This window comes from Puntigrus tetrazona, chromosome 21 (assembly GCF_018831695.1).
Source record: "Puntigrus tetrazona isolate hp1 chromosome 21, ASM1883169v1, whole genome shotgun sequence".
Taxonomy (NCBI): Eukaryota; Metazoa; Chordata; class Actinopteri; order Cypriniformes; family Cyprinidae; genus Puntigrus; species Puntigrus tetrazona.
The window spans coordinates 12020121-12038741 of record NC_056719.1 but is presented as its reverse complement, the minus strand read 5'-3'; the positions used below and the strand labels follow the sequence as shown (position 1 = coordinate 12038741).

At 35.9% G+C, this 18621-nt stretch overlaps 1 protein-coding gene across 3 annotated transcripts; it reads left to right on the top strand.

Moving 5' to 3' along the window:
- The first annotated feature begins 2346 nt into the window (after window positions 1-2346).
- Window positions 2347-12225, top strand: slc34a1b (solute carrier family 34 member 1b). 3 transcript variants are annotated; one of them, XM_043220771.1, is made up of 12 exons: window positions 2347-2403; window positions 3542-3679; window positions 3851-3994; window positions 4659-4770; window positions 4868-5063; window positions 6924-7016; window positions 7091-7169; window positions 7968-8135; window positions 8886-9002; window positions 10354-10478; window positions 11390-11482; window positions 11587-12225. In XM_043220771.1, the coding sequence occupies exons 2-12, from the start codon at window positions 3568-3570 to the stop codon at window positions 11950-11952; spliced, it is 1605 nt and encodes a 534-aa protein (XP_043076706.1). In that variant the 5' UTR covers window positions 2347-2403; window positions 3542-3567; the 3' UTR covers window positions 11953-12225. The 3 variants fall into 3 exon arrangements, with proteins under 3 accessions (XP_043076706.1, XP_043076705.1, XP_043076707.1); XM_043220770.1 differs by having other exon boundaries at window positions 11386-12225; XM_043220772.1 differs by lacking the exon at window positions 7968-8135 and having other exon boundaries at window positions 11386-12225.
- Window positions 12226-18621: the final 6396 nt, after the last annotated feature.

Here is an 18621-nt window from a genome sequence, read left to right as displayed (position 1 = left end):
ACTTCACTTGGACTCCACTATAAAGATTTGAGACTTGACTTAGACTCAGCCTCAAAGACTTGAGACTTGACTTGGACTTGGACCTCAGAGACTTGAGACTTGACTTGGACTTGGACCTCAGAGACACGTCTGATCTGAATGTAAACAATGTAAACAATGTATCAGTGAACGTACATTGCATACGTAGCTTAATCCAAATGTTGCTATAGGTTGACGAGGAAGAAACAAATCTTTGAATCGAGTTGCTATTTTGTTACTTTAAATTGATGTATTAACACAGCGTAAATATTTTATGTATATTCAGACACATTTACAGGACAAAAATACTGATTAAGAACATGGTTTTGCAATTTGAGAGGGAAACGTAACATAAATAATGATGATGTGGATTTAAGCGAATTATACCAAACTACATTAAGTCTGGTTTTCTATTCTAAGCACCAAATATATTATGAGCTTTATATTTCCAAATTTATTCACTGCAGTAGAAAGTCTACCAGCTCTTATCTACTGCTAACAACCATGCCAGTGTCCCCTGACTGATAACAGACAGATGCAGGCTGTTCACATCATGAGCTTTCACCCACTCTAAATTATTTCTGCTTATTTGGCACTGAAAATTAGTGTGGCCCAGATCATTAGCGCTATTGCTCCATTGTCACATCACCACAGTCAGCTCACCGCAGGAGTACGGATTGAGACCGAAAGCCGAGCTTCCCTATGGATCCAGCCCCGGAGCAGAGTGCAGGGCACAGGGTTAGGGAATCAGAGTTTCAGGAAATAATGTCCTCTCAGTGACACTTCATGAGAAAATGAATCAATTCTGTCAAGCTTTCATTTCATTGTTCGTAGGTGTCCACATTTGCTAGCTGGCCAAGGCGTAAATTATAGGAATGTTTGGGGAGAAAGCTATTTTTATTGAGCTCACAACTGTTGCTATTTGATTATTGTGAATGCCTGACTAGTTTCTGGGAAAACAAACAATGAACACCAAATGTATACAGCATGTGTATCGTGAGAGATTAAATGAGAATTCTACAATGAATTATTATATACAAAAAAGAGAACAATTAGGCCAAATAATCTTTTATTGTTCATATTGACATTTGACTAAAATCTTTTTAAACAAAGCAAGCAATTTATATATAATGTATATATTCCTTTCATGTCATTTGTGCAAGACAGCACTAGCTAATGGGGGTCTTGTGAGGTCATTTCATTTTACTTTTGACTACATGAGGGATTTCATTTTTGTGGTATTCACGGGAGGTTGAAAGAATGTTATTCATTTATGCATCTTACAGTTAGCAGTCAATTTAATAGTTACTGATTAACAGACTCTTAAAGGAATAGTTCAGCCTGAGGTCATCCGAGATGTAGATGTATTTGTTTGTTCACAGGAACGGATTTAGAGAATTATATCACTTGCTTACTAATAATTTCCTGTGAATAGGTACCATCAGAATGAGAGTTGAGAGTAAAACAGCTGATAAATAGATCAAAACAATAATCTAATCATGAAAATGATGGCAAAAAAAATAGAATAGTTGTGTTTTTGTAATAAATAAATTCAATAACTGACATTTTAAACTTCTAATTATTGCTTCCAGTCCATTATCCATAACTTTTTTTCCAGTGACAAAGACAAATATGCACAGATTATGCACTGTTTATGAGTGAAAACAGTCCAAAACAGATGTTGATGTGTGTTTTTTCTTTTTTTGGAGGATCCATTGGCAAACAAATGATGTAAACTAATGCTTTATTTCTCCAAACCTGTTCAGTGTCACGGTTATAGACTTTAGTTTGTGTGCCTGTTCATTTTTCATTGACCTAGTTTACCTTATTTGTCCGATTATGTCGTTCTGTTCACCTGTGTCTTGTTAATCATCTCATTACTTCCCTTGGTTCAGTTCAGTTCTAAGTCGGTTTCCTTACTTGTCCTTGTCTGTTGGATTTATTCATATGAAATACTGTTTTCCTCATCTCCATAATCACTGTACGTTTTGTGTCACCAAGTCATGCATTCTGCTATCTGCAGTCAGGCAATGTAATTGAAAAGCAGAGCAGGTCTGTAAGTATACAAACCGTTTATCAATGTCTTGATAAAATCTCACCACTTGGTGTCCCACTGTCCATTCTCTGGCCCCTCAGAGCGACATGAACAACTATGCGCATCAAAATGCTCTGTCACAGCTAAGGCATTGTGGATGAAATCATTTGAGATTGCGGGTAGCTTTAGTAAATAAACAACTTCATTTCCTTGTGTCTTTCCATTTACATTTTAACTATGCACTGCATAATGAGCGACTTTGTCCCCTAAACTGAGATGGCAAGTATAAATGATGGCTGATGAATGCATACATAGAAAGCCAGATGAGCAGTGCATCATTTTATAACAAGGTAGGTATTGGTCATGCTGTTTTCTTATCATAGCATGTGTTGTTTAATTGCTTCACAATCAAGACTGTGATTATCAATACAATCAAAAAGAGAATGGTTCAAGAAAAAGAGAGCAATGAAGCCACTCAGAACTGTTTCAGTCTATTGAGCTTTTAATGATAAGGAACAGAATGAACTTTATTGTTATTACCGTTCAGTTAAGATATTCTGGGTGAGACAACGATAACGGCTTTTTCATAAAAAGACACTGAGTGCCTCAGAATTATTATATAGCAAAAACGAGACACTAAAAACCAGTTTTCTTACAATGATGTTTAACTGCAGCGAGCATCAATGACAGAATTAATTATGCGAAGTAAATCAAATGCGCTTCTCCTTTCAGAGTCCTAGATAAGTGAGAATGGATCTCATAGAGGGGGTGAAATTAAAGATAATTAAAATTTTCACTGAATTCACAAATCACGTTGTAATGACTCTGGAGCCGACTGCACGATTAAAGAACTTAATCAGCTCTGTCGAATCAAAAGAAAACAATTATTGGAAATAATTTGGATTTGAATTTGGCTTGTACATACACGGCGTGTATGTGTGTGTACTGGCACCCGCTACATCAGGGATCAGCGTCAGCCCTGGAGTGCTGCTTTCTGGTAGAACTTAGCTTCAAACCTAATCAAACACACCTGAACAAGCTAATCAAGGTCTTCAGAATAACTAGGGCTACAGGCAGGTGATGTTTTTCTTCAGGGTTGGAGCTGGTCATTGGGACTTTGCCTAACTCTGCACCAGATTTTGTGGACCAAATGTCCCCACAAGTAATACTAGTAAATTCTGAACCTGTGGGGACATTTTTGTTCCCTATGAGAAAACAAGCATACAAATCATACAGAATCATACAAGTGTTTCGGAAATGTGAGTTAGCAGTAAGTGTTTTTTGATTATTTTAAAAAATAATTCTGATATTCTAAAAGATTAAAGTGATTTTTGCTGCAGTAATCCATGGCAAGATGCTGCATCTGAGCCACAGAAGAATATTAGTTATGTGTGTTCTTCTCTTCAGTCATTTGATTGACATATAATTTGAATACTACAACTACATTTTGCTTATAAAAATGAAAAATTTGTATTTCTGAAAAAGCAGACTTCTTAACCAGAGTCATATGGACAATGGAAAAACACATCTTCACCAATATTTGCAAGATACCTCTTCTTCTTCTATTTCTGTACATGTTCATCTGTTCGCTGGACATCCTCAGCTCAGCTTTTCAGTTAGCTGGAGGTAACCGTTAACACAGTTTGTTACTGTCTCTGATACAGTAACTATTGTATCTCATTCCCAAAAGAAATGTGAAAAGCTGGTTACATTGTGACCGCTAAATACTAAACTCAATATCACATCCACAGTGTGGAACTAAAACGTATGAATGAACTGTGCTGTATCTTTGCACAGGTAAGGTTACAGGGGCTATATTTAAGGACAATGCTGTCCTTTCTAATCCTGTGGCGGGACTGGTGGTGGGGATATTGGTTACTGTCCTGGTCCAAAGTTCCAGCACCTCCACCTCCATTGTTGTCAGCTTGGTCTCCTCTGGATGTAAGTCTATCCTTTACAAACACAGTATTGCTCTACCAAAGCTAAAACCTACATATATTAGAAAATTATAATTCTTGAACATACACCGCACTCTGGAATACTCAATTCTGATTTCTCATTAGCGCCATCTTGAGGGATGATATTTTCTAATATTTAGTTTTTCTGATTATGCTTATTTCGCACTATGAAGCAGGCAAAAAACATATTGAATGAGCATGTTAAAATTCTGATTATTAATAAAATTTGAAAAGTGACCTACTTCTTCTACTGATGTTCATGCAAAAAGAAACAACCAATGCCTTTAGAACATTATTTGAAAAATATTAAGAGCATTCAGAAAATATTGTTTTATAGTAAATGTTATAAAAAAGTTAGTAAGAACATATTTTGTTTGCTGAACTGCACACAAAGGCAAATGGTGGCATCTTATTCTTGCATCTCACTTTTCAGTTTAATATTAGCCTACGGTTATAATAGCGTGGCGTTTTTATATTTTAATGGGCTATTTTTTCTAAGTAGCCATCTAATACTTATTTCTAGAGAATGAATGTTGTGCACTATAGGAGCCCCTGTTTTGTCATAACTGCCTAAGGACAATTGCTGTACTTAATGAAACATGACTCACATCTATCGATCGGGTTTCTTTGTTCTGTGTTTCACGCAGTGTTGGATGTTGGATCCGCAATTCCCATCATCATGGGCTCGAACATCGGCACATCTGTCACCAACACCATTGTGGCTCTGATGCAGGCAGGGGAGAGAGAGCAGTTCAAACGGTAGAGAGAGCATACAGTACCTCATGCTGTCAACACTCAACCATCAATAAAAAGTTTAGAGTTCTTCAATGACACTTTCTGTGTGGGTCTGTTCCAGAGCCTTCGCGGGTGCCACAGTGCACGATTGCTTTAACTGGTTGTCAGTGTTGGTGTTGCTGCCGCTGGAAGCCGTCACTGGCGTGATGAGGCTCATGTCGGAGGCGGTGGTTGAAAGTTTCAACATCGTGACCGGAGAGGATGGTCCGGAGCTCCTGAAAGTCATCACAGAACCCCTCACCACACGGATTATACAGGTGGCAGTAGGCTATTATTCTTTTATAAAATCAAATTGATGTTCCAGGATCATCAAGGGTGCCTTTCATTCTCCTGTGAAAAACAGAAAAAAGAGAAGCTTGTACGTAGTTCATAGACTGTCAATATGGAAAAGAGACAAAAGGTAGGCTACACAATAAGTGGTCCACATGACTCATGCTCTATATAAAAGTTTTCTCAAGCTATACAATACTTTTTTATTGAATAATGATTTACATTTTGGTCTGTTTCTCACATAATGCTGCTTTAGAAAATTAAAGGCCTGTTCATACCAAACTATAATGACAACTATAATTATAAAGTTTTAATAATTGTGCCATTTTTTTTCTAAGAATAGGAAAGTTAAGATAAGAGTCAGATAACTTGAGGAAAGATGCTGTTGCGATCAATTTCAGAATGACATATTTTCCAGTTGTTGAAAGATTAAAAAAAGCTTGAGCATTAAAGTGTCCGATAATATCAATTGCAGAGTGCACGTAATAAAAACACCTTGTGGTTTGAATGCAGACATTTGATGCTATTGTTGTCAATTGTAAAAAAAGAAAGAAAAAAATGATGATGGTTGACAGAATAATTTTGTAAAAAATACTGTACCGGTACATTTAATAATGCATGCTGCTATTAAAATCGATTTTGTACCTTTTACATACTGGCAAGCATCATAATAATGCAGGGGGTTAAAGAGAAAGCCACATGAAGAATCAAAGCTCATCGCAAGTAGCTCTGCTGCAAGCAGATGTATATACTAATATATAGGTGTCATTCATGCAAACACAAACCACCATCATGGTAAGACACTTAAGTAATGCAATAAACATTAAACAATAGAAGATGTAATATAAAGCACAAATGTGCATAAATGAGAACAAAAATATATATAAAAAACATGATTATTTCAGCAAAATACTTTCAAATGTGGAGTGTCACACTGTAATCCTGGGAATATCAGTTTACAGTTTTATCTGTAAATTTTACATTGATGTGTAATTACTTCCACAATTAACAACATTTTACTGTCAAATTAATATTCATTTTACATTTACTTTTGGTTAGATGTTTTACAGTTTTTCCCTGAATAAAGTACAGGAATTTGCTATTAACAGTTTTTTTTTTACAAGATTACACTTTTTCAAGAGACATTTTTACAGTGCCTTTATGGTTATCTTTGTCTGAATTTTGTGTGAACAGGTTAAAGATGAAGCAAACTTTGGAGGTGAAATCAAATAATTTTACTCTACACAATGAGAAAATTTTGTGTCAAGGCAATAGTTTTGTGTGCAATGCTTTCAAATTAGTCAAATGGATTTACCTTGTTGACCTACAGAAAGCTGCTTAATTTCAAAGTGACGTCTTTGTGGGTCGTGCTTGAATCATTGCTACACTGTTCACAATAGACAAAGGAATTATTTGCTTTAAGTGTCTTTACTTTAAAATCACTTTAAAATGTGGCACATGAGTCTTACCTTTAGTTTGCTTTATGACCTTTTTTGGCACTTTATATCCATTTATAACCATCTACTTTTACTGTATGCAAAAGAGCAGCTAAAGCGTTCCTCAAAACATCTCATTATGTGTTCCACTAAAGTTTAGAACAACATGAGGATGAACAAATAATAACAGGTTTTTCATTTTGGATAATTTATTCCTTTAAGTTCACAGCCCATTGGGTGTCATTATACATAAAAAGAAAACCGGTCATTAGTTTTCTTGTTAAATGCTGTGGAGCTTGTTAAAACTTGTGTAGCCTAATTAAATATCACACTGTTCGCCTTCCAGCATGCTTCTGTCTCTCATTAATCTGGATTTAGAATTAAAAGACAATTTTATTTTTTCCCTTTTAGCTGGATAAAACAGTAATCGTAGGGATAGCAACAGGGCAAGAGGTGCTGCGCAATAAGAGCCTAATAAAAGTTTGGTGCCATACACGGATCACGGTGAGTGACGTCTCCGTTTGCCTACAGATGAAGATCTTTGATGTACTGACGTCATCTAAATTTATTATCCGCAGATCCAAGAGAATGTATCTTTCGTGCCTTCAGAAAACTCAACAGCGCAGACCACGTCACTACACACGAATGCTGAAAAATGTGAGTCGAAACTCGATCAAATTTCAAAGGAATAGAGTATGAAATTGACAAAGACACAGCAAAGGCAGTCCTTTGATTGACTGGCCTTTAGTCATTTCATGCGTTCATTTTTAAATAACAAAATATTGTTCTCCTTTCTATCTGGCTTCAAACTTGAAGATTTTTTACTACAGAGAAATGCTGTATTCAGACAATGCACTCTTTTTTCTGTGAAGAGAAAACTCGTTTTTCAGTCCTTCTGTAGACTGTTTGGCTGTTCTTCATTTACTCGAAGCTCCGTCGGGGCTAATAACTATCATTTATTCTGGGTTGGTACATCCTGTGATAGAAACGGCCACTGAGTCATATGCTTGTTTAAAAGGCTAACTACACATTCGAGATCAACAACAGTAACAAACATTGTAAAGGCTGTATTAGGAAGCAAGATGTTTTGAATTTTTCAATGAGCTTTTGACTCATTCTTTCTCATATAATGACTTTGGAGGCAATAAGCTGCATATATATATATATATATATATATATATATATATATATATATATATATATATAGTAATCTTTAAAATACAGGAGCCATCCCTTAATCACAACTGTAGACCTCATTTTTAGAAGCCACTCTTTCGTGATGCGTAAATAACGGTCATTTATAAGAATCTGAAATCCTCTTTCTTCTAATGCACCATAATCAGCAGCTGATGGGATAATCACTGTTAATATGAACACATGCCTGTCAACACGTGAGTGACGGCTCATTTCCACAGGAGACTGGAGATGTAAATGCATGTGTGTGTGTCGGAGCAGGCACTCATCTATTTGTGGAGACGAGATTGTCTGATCTGGCTGTGGGGTTGATTCTGCTGGCTTCCTCACTGCTGGTGCTTTGCACCTGCCTCCTGCTGCTGGTTAAGCTTCTCAACTCCCTTCTCCAGGGACAAGTGGCCAAAGCCATCCAGAAAATCATCAACACAGGTGGGAACTACCTATTTACACAGTTAATGTGATTGCGTGAGGAGCCACTTCAAACGCTGTAAGAAGATTCTTTATATATCCCAATTATTTTTCTCTTGACCAGAGATATTTCACACGTCCTTGATTATGGTTTTATTAATCTTGACGGTCTAATCAGAACATCAGCATTTATTCTGCAGATTTATTCTGAACAGGTAATTTATCAATTTCTTTAGATTTTAATCAGTTGACTTATTTTAACTTAAAAATGGAATTGTGTGCATATGGTGCATATATTGCAGTTTTTATCAGTATGTAGATTGCCATAGATTTTATGTATATTTTCCTGGGAATATTCTATCACTATTTATTGTCGAATTGCATAAATAAATGACACTTTTCTCAGTTTCATGAATGATTCAAAAATGATATGATGTATTTGAAATAACTGTAACCTTGATAATTACTGTGTTATTAGGATAAAGTTCCTAAATAAATATTTGATAACACTTTAATTTAGGGACCAAACAAGCTGCTTATTAGGCAGCATATTGGCTGTTTTTGTCGTACTTACTGACAGTATTTTAACCCTACCCTGATACTTTTTGGAGCTTTCAGGCTCCAGCTCTTCGTAAGTTTGCTGCCCTTTTGGAGAGCATGCTAAGATTTTCATGTTTGTATTTTTTTGTTTTTGAAACGAGTTACAGTCTGAGAAATCTCAAAGGAAGCCTGAAGTATCTTTTACAGCATTTTAAAAATACTTTTCTGCAGACTTTCCTTTCCCATTCGGCTGGCTGACTGGCTACCTGGCCATTCTCTTTGGTGCAGGCATGACTTTTGTCGTTCAGAGCAGTTCGGTGTTCACTTCTGCCATCACACCTTTGATAGGTGAGTGCGTTGTCTTAAATCAACAGGTTGAACTTAAGGGCGAGAATGTCAGTAAAGTGTCTGACTGTCTCCTTTATGACTTAGCTGCGCTCCCAGCTGACCTGAGAAATTCATTACACCCAAGAGCACCTCTGAGTAATGCACTAATATTTGCATTTAGACACCACTAAGCCTCCGAGGAGTTAATCTTTAGCCCTCACAGGGTCGACTGTTGACTTCCACTCATTCGTATTCACCAGGCTATGAGCTTTGTGCTCTGAGAATCAATGTGAAGGTTTTACTCAATGCCGTAGCTCATGCACTCGATTTCCCAGGGAAATGACAGACATAAGTTGTTATGCGTCAACAAATAAGAGAAAGAGAGAGAGGGAGATGAAATAGAGGATGGAGGAACCAGTGCCAGGAGAGCAGAGATGTACACTTGATGCTCTCAACCCTTTCTAATCCACCTGCCCTTCTGACTGATAGACGAGTGATGGTTTAACACTGCTCCTGGATTTATTGTAATTAGTTACAGAGTGATTAGTCTTTTTAGTGAGGCATGACAGCTAGATTATGGATCCACAGCTTCCTAATTACACTGCCTGGGAGACCAGTAATCCCAAAGAGTTTTAGAGCTTCCACGGAAGCTGTAATTCCGTAAATTCAAACATCATTTCTTCCCCCTAAAGGCAAACACAAAGTCTTTTCAAACAGATGCAGGTCTTGTTGCAAATTGTGCACTAATGTGCAGTTAATGAAAACTTTGTCAAATTAACATAATCTTAAACATTTGTACACTTTAAATATAAACATCTCAATCAATACTTATATCAATTTATATATAAATTTGACCATTCATTCTCAATGGTCAAAATTTTTTTTCTTTTTTTAGTTGACGTAATACCACTCAAAAATTCTTCAATGAATAGAAATTCAAAATAACAGCATCCTTTTAAATGTCTTTATGTAATACTAAACTTTAAAGGTAGTTTGTTACAAATTACTTTTAAAAAAATTCATTTAAAAATTCATTCAAGACATTTTTAGATATTGTTGAAACATTTAATAAATCAAGACAAAAAAAAGTATAAAGGTTGCATAAAAAATACCACTATATGCACTCTATATATCCTTTTACCAAAACCATGGTACAGACTTCACAGCACATTATTCCCCAAAAATCCATACAGCATAAGGGTTGTGTGCCATTTGGGACAAGGCTATTTTCGTATGGTAAATGCCAGTTCCGTTATGATCATACATGGTCACCCGATTTGCTCCTAATAAGACTAAATTGACCTTATTGGAAGGTCTCATTAGAGACAGAACCGTCTGCTCTGGTGAACTCTCATGTTCATTGTGCTTTCAGGTGTTGGTGTGATAAGTATCGAGCGGGCCTACCCTCTGACCTTAGGCTCCAATATCGGAACAACCACTACAGCTATCTTAGCCGCATTAGCTAGCCCAGGAGACAAGCTAGCTGCGGCCTTTCAGGTGATCCCATTTGAAATATGAACTTTCTCCCTTAATTAAACAGTGGCTAAGTCAGAGGACTCTAGGAACGGTGGAATGATCTTAGAATACTGATGTTTCCGGCAGTATGTTGATTCTTACATAAAAATCTTTTTATTATTAACAGTTTATACTATTTTACAAATAACAAAAAATAAGATCCATGTTTTTCCCAAGAGCTTCGAAGTTAAAAAAACAAAACTGTTTAAGTATTTAATTTTTCTCTTTGTGCACATTTTAACACACAGACATGCTGGAACATTTTTTTTATGTTATTTTTACACTAAATAATTATTTAATGATGATGAAGTTTATCATATATGATTAAATTAAAATTAACTGTTTATTAGTTTTATAGTCACCATCAAAATGTTGTTCACAATGAATGATAGCTTTCAAATATAATGTTAAATGGCAAAAATATTTTTTGTGATTTGATTTATTTAATTTATAATATCTGTTTAATTTTTTTTTAAATAAACATAAAAATTAAACAGACAAAATATATTTTTTTTTTAAATTTGAGGCAAATAAATTATATTATTTCTAATACACTGATTTGGGGTTTAAGGAATTTCCAAATTTAACATTTCTAATTTTGATTTCTTTATAATCAGGACTCCAAGTCCATTTTCAGGACTCTTTAATAGAAACTTTTGTAACATGTTAAACGTCTTTACTGTCACGTTTGAATAATTTATTGCATCCTTTCATATCTCCAAATGAATAAATTGTTGTATGGGTATCAGATATACTGGTCAAAATATAGATAAAGATAGATCTTGGTAATACACTGAAAAGAAGTTGTATCTCTCATTCCTAGACAACTCACAGCACAGACCCATTACACAGTTTGTAAAGTAAATTAAACCATGTTCTGTCCCCTCAGGTAGCTCTGTGCCATTTCATCTTCAATGTTCTGGGCATTTTACTTTGGTACCCAGTTCCTCTTAGTCGTCTCCCCATCCGCATGGCACGGTTTTTGGGTGAGCAGACATCAAAATACAGGTGGTTTGCTGTGTTGTACTTGATTCTCTGCTTCCTCTTCCTGCCATCAATTGTCTTTGTCCTCTCCATGGCTGGATGGCAGGCTCTTGTGGGTATTTGTGTACCGTGTGTTGCTGTCCTCCTCCTCATTGTTGTTCTGAATAGACTGCAATCACAAAAACCTCACCTCTTGCCTTGGTGGCTGCAAACCTGGGACCACCTACCTCTCTGGATGCACTCCCTCAAACCGCTGGATAACATCATCACAAGAGTCACATTGTGCTTCAGGGGAACCCGGAACAATGATCAGAGCCGCACGTCTCCCGAGGATCTGCCACAGCTGACAGAATATGAAGCTGAGAAAAATATTGTGCCTTTGGCACACCATAGCCCAGCTTTGATTTATGGTTATGAGACTGAGACTGGGGCTGTTTTTGACTCACTGAATGGCAAGTGCAGCAGGCTGTAGATGATATAAATGGTCCATTAAATACTTTTTGATCCTTAGAACGGTTTATATTTTCATATTGTGGTTAAAAAGGTATCCTCCCTTCACTTTTGGTGCAGTGTGAGTGCTAAAGTGACACAGTGGTAGAAATTCATTCATATAGTTGTCATTTTTCTTTTCTTTTTTATGGTCATTGAAAGGATGTGCTTAACCTTAATGAAAATCTGTTATATGTCATCGTCTTTTAATTTTATATGTTTAAAAGTTTGCAATTTTATAAATTCTAAGACCATGTCTAAAGAGTTTAGCACCATACTTTGTGTTGTTTTACATAGGAATAAACAGCAGGACAAAACAGACAAAAAACAGATGTACAGTCATTACAGAGTGTGCGCACTAGATCCTAAACACACTTTTCACAACTTTTAAAATGTTTTATCGTCTACTAAAGTTATGTTTTTCCCCAAAGGACATTTTATCAGCTGAATAGTTCTTTTAAAAAGACACAATCCACTGAATGCACCGTACAGACATGTGTCACCCACTAAAAATATAGTAATTGTGAAAAATGAGATGGATGGAAAAATATATTTAAATGCTTTTGCATTATCTTACAAAACTAGACATGTTGTAGTGGAAATAAAATGAAATAGGAGGTAGAACGTAACAGGGTTTAGCATACATTAAATGTGGGAAGCAAATATATATATGTCAATGTCAAGCCAAAATGATAGCATGTCAGCAGATATAAATTTAATTTGTTTACTATTAATTGAAAAATGGTACGTAAAGCTATTTTGCATGATAGGTTCATTTTATGCTGGCAAATATTTGAAATCTGGTGATAAAAAACATCAAAAACATAATGTGACATAATAGAAACAGCCAACAGACATCAGAGTAGCATACTCTTTCAAGTGCCTAATAATTGTCAGATTGATGGGAACACCTCTTTTTTAAGCATGCGGCACAGAATTTTATGAACATGCCTGAAGTAATGGTCTGTTATAAATTCATGAAGGGTTGTTTTTTAGTCAAGCTCAGTACGACTAGATGAACACTTTTAAACTCACTTCGCTGAGTGGACCCTGTGGCTTCTACTGACAAGTCCATTTTAAAATGCACCGATTCAGTCCTCAGAAGCAATGACATGCATAGTCAAGCATATAAATGGCTGACTAATTACAACACACTTTAAAAATGGGAACGGTCATTGTCACATGAAATTACACTGACCAACTTTTCTTTGAGTTCTACTTGATGCATGAAAAAAGACGCTTACTATTAAATTATACTTAAATAATTGTATTAATTCTCGCTATAAAAAGGAATCGTACTGATGCATGTGCACAAAAAAATTTAACGTTAAAAACCATGTAGAGCAAGACCTTCCAGACACATAAATATCAGTCCTCTGACTAACAGTTCTCATTGATAGTTCTGCTCAAGATTTGAATGGAAGATAGGCATACTGTACGTACTGTACTTACTGAACCTGTGTATCCGACACGTTCCACGGTGTGACCAACAATTCCAGGAACAGCAAGTATGTGGGCTTTGAGGACCACCCACACAAACAAGATCCTGTAAAAATCCTTTTTAACTACTTGGTGATGGTGCAATTAAAGTTGGATCGAGGACCTCTGTGCATTTTTCTCAAATGTTTATTAAGGACTTTTACAACATGATTTTGAAACATTTTCACTCCAGCTTTTCTCTCATAAGGCTTTTTACTTGAACACTCGGTCTCACCCCCCAAGTCGTCATATATTGAAGTATCTTTTGACACTCATGGTATCGTTTTCGATGTGAAGGCTGACCGTTGTTTTCAACTGTTTGTCTTAATTTTCTGATTTGCATGCATTTAGTTTTTAAATCTATAGAAATTCATACTTGCATTGGAGCACTTAACCCCACCCCTACCCTAAACCTACCCACTTCTGAAGAATACAAAACGCACACAAATATAAGTGCAGTCACAGGCATTTATTGCAAAACCTGACCATAAATAAAAGCATTGCAAACAAGCCGCGTTGCATTCCAAGTCCTTGTGAAGCCATACGATGCCTGCAACTTTCTCAAAATCTTTAGTTCGTCTCTCAAAAGTAAGTATGAACATATCAGCAAATTGCTCAGTCATGTATCAAAGCTGTTTTTCTGAAACTGGATCTTTGTAGCATAAATTTAAGTATGTTTGTCGTCCAGAGTGTATGAAATTTATGTGAGAAATCTGAATGAAATTCAGCAGTGCTGTGTCAAAAGGGTGTTGCACTGTTGTAGAATTGCCTTTGCAATCGACAGTCTGTTTTGAAACAATCTGATGGGAAAAGGCAGGTCCTGGCAGTTTCATTATATGAGTAGTTAAGTTGGTTGACCTTGTGAGACTGGCATGGAACTGGAACTGGCTCTGTGGAGCAGGTTTCTCAGGCCAGACGGCATGTGAGAAATTGGAGAAGATCAAGCAGCACAGCAGTTAATTAATATGAAGCTTTGGCAGTGCAGCAGGTCTTTTCTTATTAAATTTATAGCAGTTACGAACCTCAGCCTTACTGAGTACCAAATATGTGGATGTGTGATGTGCTTGATGATTCTGTTCTTTGTTGTCTTTAAAAGGAATAAAATATTGTTGGTGGTCCTGAGTAAAGGCTTTAATCAGGTTAGACACCATATATTGAATTTAATGTGGATGAAAAAAAGCTGTTATGGAAAGATGTACAGTCATTACAGCCCTAGATCACACACTTTTCACAACTTTTAACAGTTTTATGGAGTTCTTGTCTACTTTTGTCAGTTGAATAATTCTTTTTAAAAGAACACAAACCACTGAACGCACCACATTTCAAGTCCTCACAGACATATTTTCATTCCTGTTAAAAATGAAACATGGCTTTAATCCGGACTAAAAATCTTTTACATTTCTTAAAATTGAAAGGATCAGTTCGCCCCAAAATAAAACATTTGCTGAAAATGTACTCACCCTCAAGATGTAGATGAGTTTGTTACTTCACCGATTTGATGAAATGTAACGTTTATTTAACACAATGGGTGCCGTCAGAATGAGTCCGAAAAGCTGAATGTTTGTAATTAATGAAATGAATTAATTATAACTATATTTGCTTTCTTCAATAAAAAAAGTCATCTCATCTGAATCAAGAAAGAAACACGGATCAAGCAACATTCAAAGCAAAAACAGACCAAAACAGTCTACCTGGTCTCATGGCATAAACGTTTCTCGGTGCGGGGACATTAAAAACATACCAACAAGTACATATCACTGCAGTTTCCAAAAGAAATGAACACTAGAGATTGTAAAACTCTGACAAGTTTACAGTTTTCCATTAATAAAGCCTAATTTTCACACAATTACTTGAAGAGCATTGTGTTATGACTTAAAAACAATATTAATGTGCTAGGATATTTCAAAACTGATGCTTTTGAACGTTAGCATCTTCGTATCTACGGATTTTCATAGATGTCTGTTTGTTTGGTAGTTCACGGATTACAGGGATGTACTTAAGAGGCAAGGATCTCCTGTGTAACTATGGTTTGACAAAACAGTTGAAATCTGTGCAAAAGTAAGTCGTTTGTTAAGGTTCATCAGCATTTGTTGTATATATCCTTTCAGCAACAAGTTAAGATTTAAGCGCATTTTAGTTTTTTTAGAGCATTGATTTTTAGCAACAGTCCACAATTCAACTCCGCAACACATGTATCAACATAAAAAATAAAAATGTAACAGGGTCAGCTTTTTGAAGCCTCTTTCTGACGAATGGCCTCAGGGTGAGGAAACTGTCATCAAAATTTCATTACTGGTTATTCCTTTAAGCAATAGTTAGTTTTAAGTAATAATCTTTAAGTCGTAATTAATTTCCTTGAAGTTATGAAAATGTTTTATTGACGGTTCTGGGTTCTGCATCTTTTGCTTTTTTAACACCGCTTCGGGGGAAGATCCTTAGCATGCGGATTAGCATGCTAAGTATTGCATTAGCAGGCAAAACATTTGCAGCTCTGCACGCAGACTTCCTTATCCAGCTGTGTCGTTGTAAGTCCATATGCTGTCTCCCAGAGGTTCACACAAACATGTCAACACAAGCGCTATGCATGTTTAATAACACTTTCTCTGAATGCTAAGTGGCAGAGATATTACCTAATATGTTTCAAGTGCTACATTAACAAACAACAAGGAATTGTATTTTTATTAAATGACATTAGCAAAGATTTATACAGATGAATCATTTACTAATAAGTTGATGCCAGCTAACGCATTAAATAATGTTAATTAATAGAACCGTATTTGTAAAGTGTTGCCAAATACCCTTTGGTCAAGATTTTAGGGCATCAATTTCTACACATATTATAATAATTAGTATCATATGATTTGTAGGTTTAAGAAGAAAAGTAATGAAGTGGAAATTTTCTCATAAAAGATCTCATAAAAAAATTATGAAATATGTTAATTCCTGGCATGCCATACAATCCATCAAAATCTAGATTTTATTTAGAGCTCTCCTGCTTACTCCAGGCATCCTGCGGATGTTGTTTGAGGCTTTTTTCCTTGAAACCTCTACATAAACGTATTATAAGAAATATATTAAGTTTTTAAGTAACATTTCAGATAACGCTTATTCAAAATACCCACTTTTAATTAATCACATTTTGTAAGTGCTGAAGTTTTACGAAAGCTCCAGCATTATTCTGCTGTTAATAAGTGCAAAGTGTCTTGGAGCTATAATATTTGTACATGAATATTTCACAAATTAATTTCCGTTGTCAGCAGAGTAAAAGAGTACTACTTGCCATTTCCAACAAAACAAACTAATCCTCCATTTTGGAAATAATTTAGTGCATTACTGCCAATTTGTGTTTTCTGTTTTTAACCCTTTATTTATTCTGGTTTTGTCTGATTACCTTTCACCAAAAAAATAAGTAAGTATTTTGCGTCAAAATGCATCTGAGAATTGAATGGATTGTACATTCAGTGATAATCTTTATGGTCTGAAGTTATAGGCTATAAGGACAAATAGTTGTAGGGATGTCCAGTGTTTTAGGAGAAAATAAAATTAGGAAGACCTTTTACCTCAAGGGTTGCTTTAGCCATGTTGTACCCCGTGTCTCTGCTGCACAGGTTTATTTCACTTTAGGATTAAAGTGTCAAAAATGATTGGGTTTTGTTGAAAGCGTTGCTTTCAGGTGACAGCCGGGAAATTGTTTTTTTGCAGCTATCCTGTGGTGAGGCATGATTAAAATAATGTTCTAGACACTTTAACATGTTCACCATGAGGAGCCAAAATGATTCAATTACGTATTAGGCTATGTAGGCTATGTTTATTAGGTTATGAAGAAACCCTCTGTAATTGCATAAAAATTACAGAGGGTTTGCTTATGTGCTTTTTAAAATATTTTTTCTTATAATATGCATTTATTTTGACCTTATTTGTTCAACAACTCCCAAAGTTTTCATTAAATTATACTTTTTTCCAAACCTCTCTGGTAGTTTTGTGAGCTTTTACCGCTCCAAAAGCAGCACGTGGAGGCAAAGAAGGAATTAGCATTTTCATTTAGACCAATGCGAAAAGATTGACAAAGTGGGCGGACAATATGCTAATGCTTTATTTTGACCTCATCGAAAAACAGCTTGGGATTTGTTTTAAAAATGACTCCATCATTTAGAGTCGACTCTTTCTTTTGAGAGACAGTAACTTCAAACAAGGTGCACTTTCAGATTTAAACCTTTGCAGCATTTTTTCATTCGCTTAGAGCTGCGCAATAGCTCATCTTTTGAAAATCCATAATAGGGGGCATTTAAGAAAAAGGTGGTCACTTCAAGTATAAACCATGACCTGAACCATAGCAGAAAATGTTGCCTGTAGCGTTAGCATCTGCAGCCAAGCTATTCTCCAAGGCACTCTTCAGGAGAATATTTTAAAAGTTCGCTTTTGAATAAACTCCGTTATTTTCACATTCATGCCAACTAGCAGCATTAAACATTCATAATAAAGGTTCATTTTCAGTGTAGAAACAAAAACTTGCCAGAGTTGCAAAGTTCTGTCCCTAAAATCAACACAATCTCTGTTTTGGTTTTCTCTAAGCTCTTTTATATTAAAGAACAACATGCTCAAGTTAGTCAACAACCTGATTAGAGTATGCTAGATCCTTCCCTTCTGTCAGAAGAACCATTCCTGCATCTTAATAATATACTGCTGTCCTTACGACGGTGTATTCACTGATGGAGTCACCTACACAGTTAAATGAGCTGCACTCCTAGTCACCTCCCCCTCACTTTTATGTAAAGTGCAGCGTGTGTTCCAGCCACCTACACTGAGAATGTTAGCAGCAGGCCCGTAGGGAAAGAAACAAACTGCTCCACATCACACAACGTTATGGCTTTGATGCACTGAGCTAGGGCAGAAACCTATTGCGAGTTTGATCCACTTCATTCAGCGTTCTTATATTATAAAAAGATCGCATCTGTCAAATTGCGGATACCGTTTTCTTTCAGAACTACTTACTTACGACGCATTTCCAATTGATTTTCTGCTGTGTTGTTATTTAAATTGATTCTGTAAAGGGATGTGTACACGTTTTTAACTTCATTTCGAACAGGCGGGCTACAAGGCGCGTAATAGACCCAGAAACCATTTTAGCCTACACAGTGAAATCCGTTGCCTGTGATACTAAACAAACTAACCT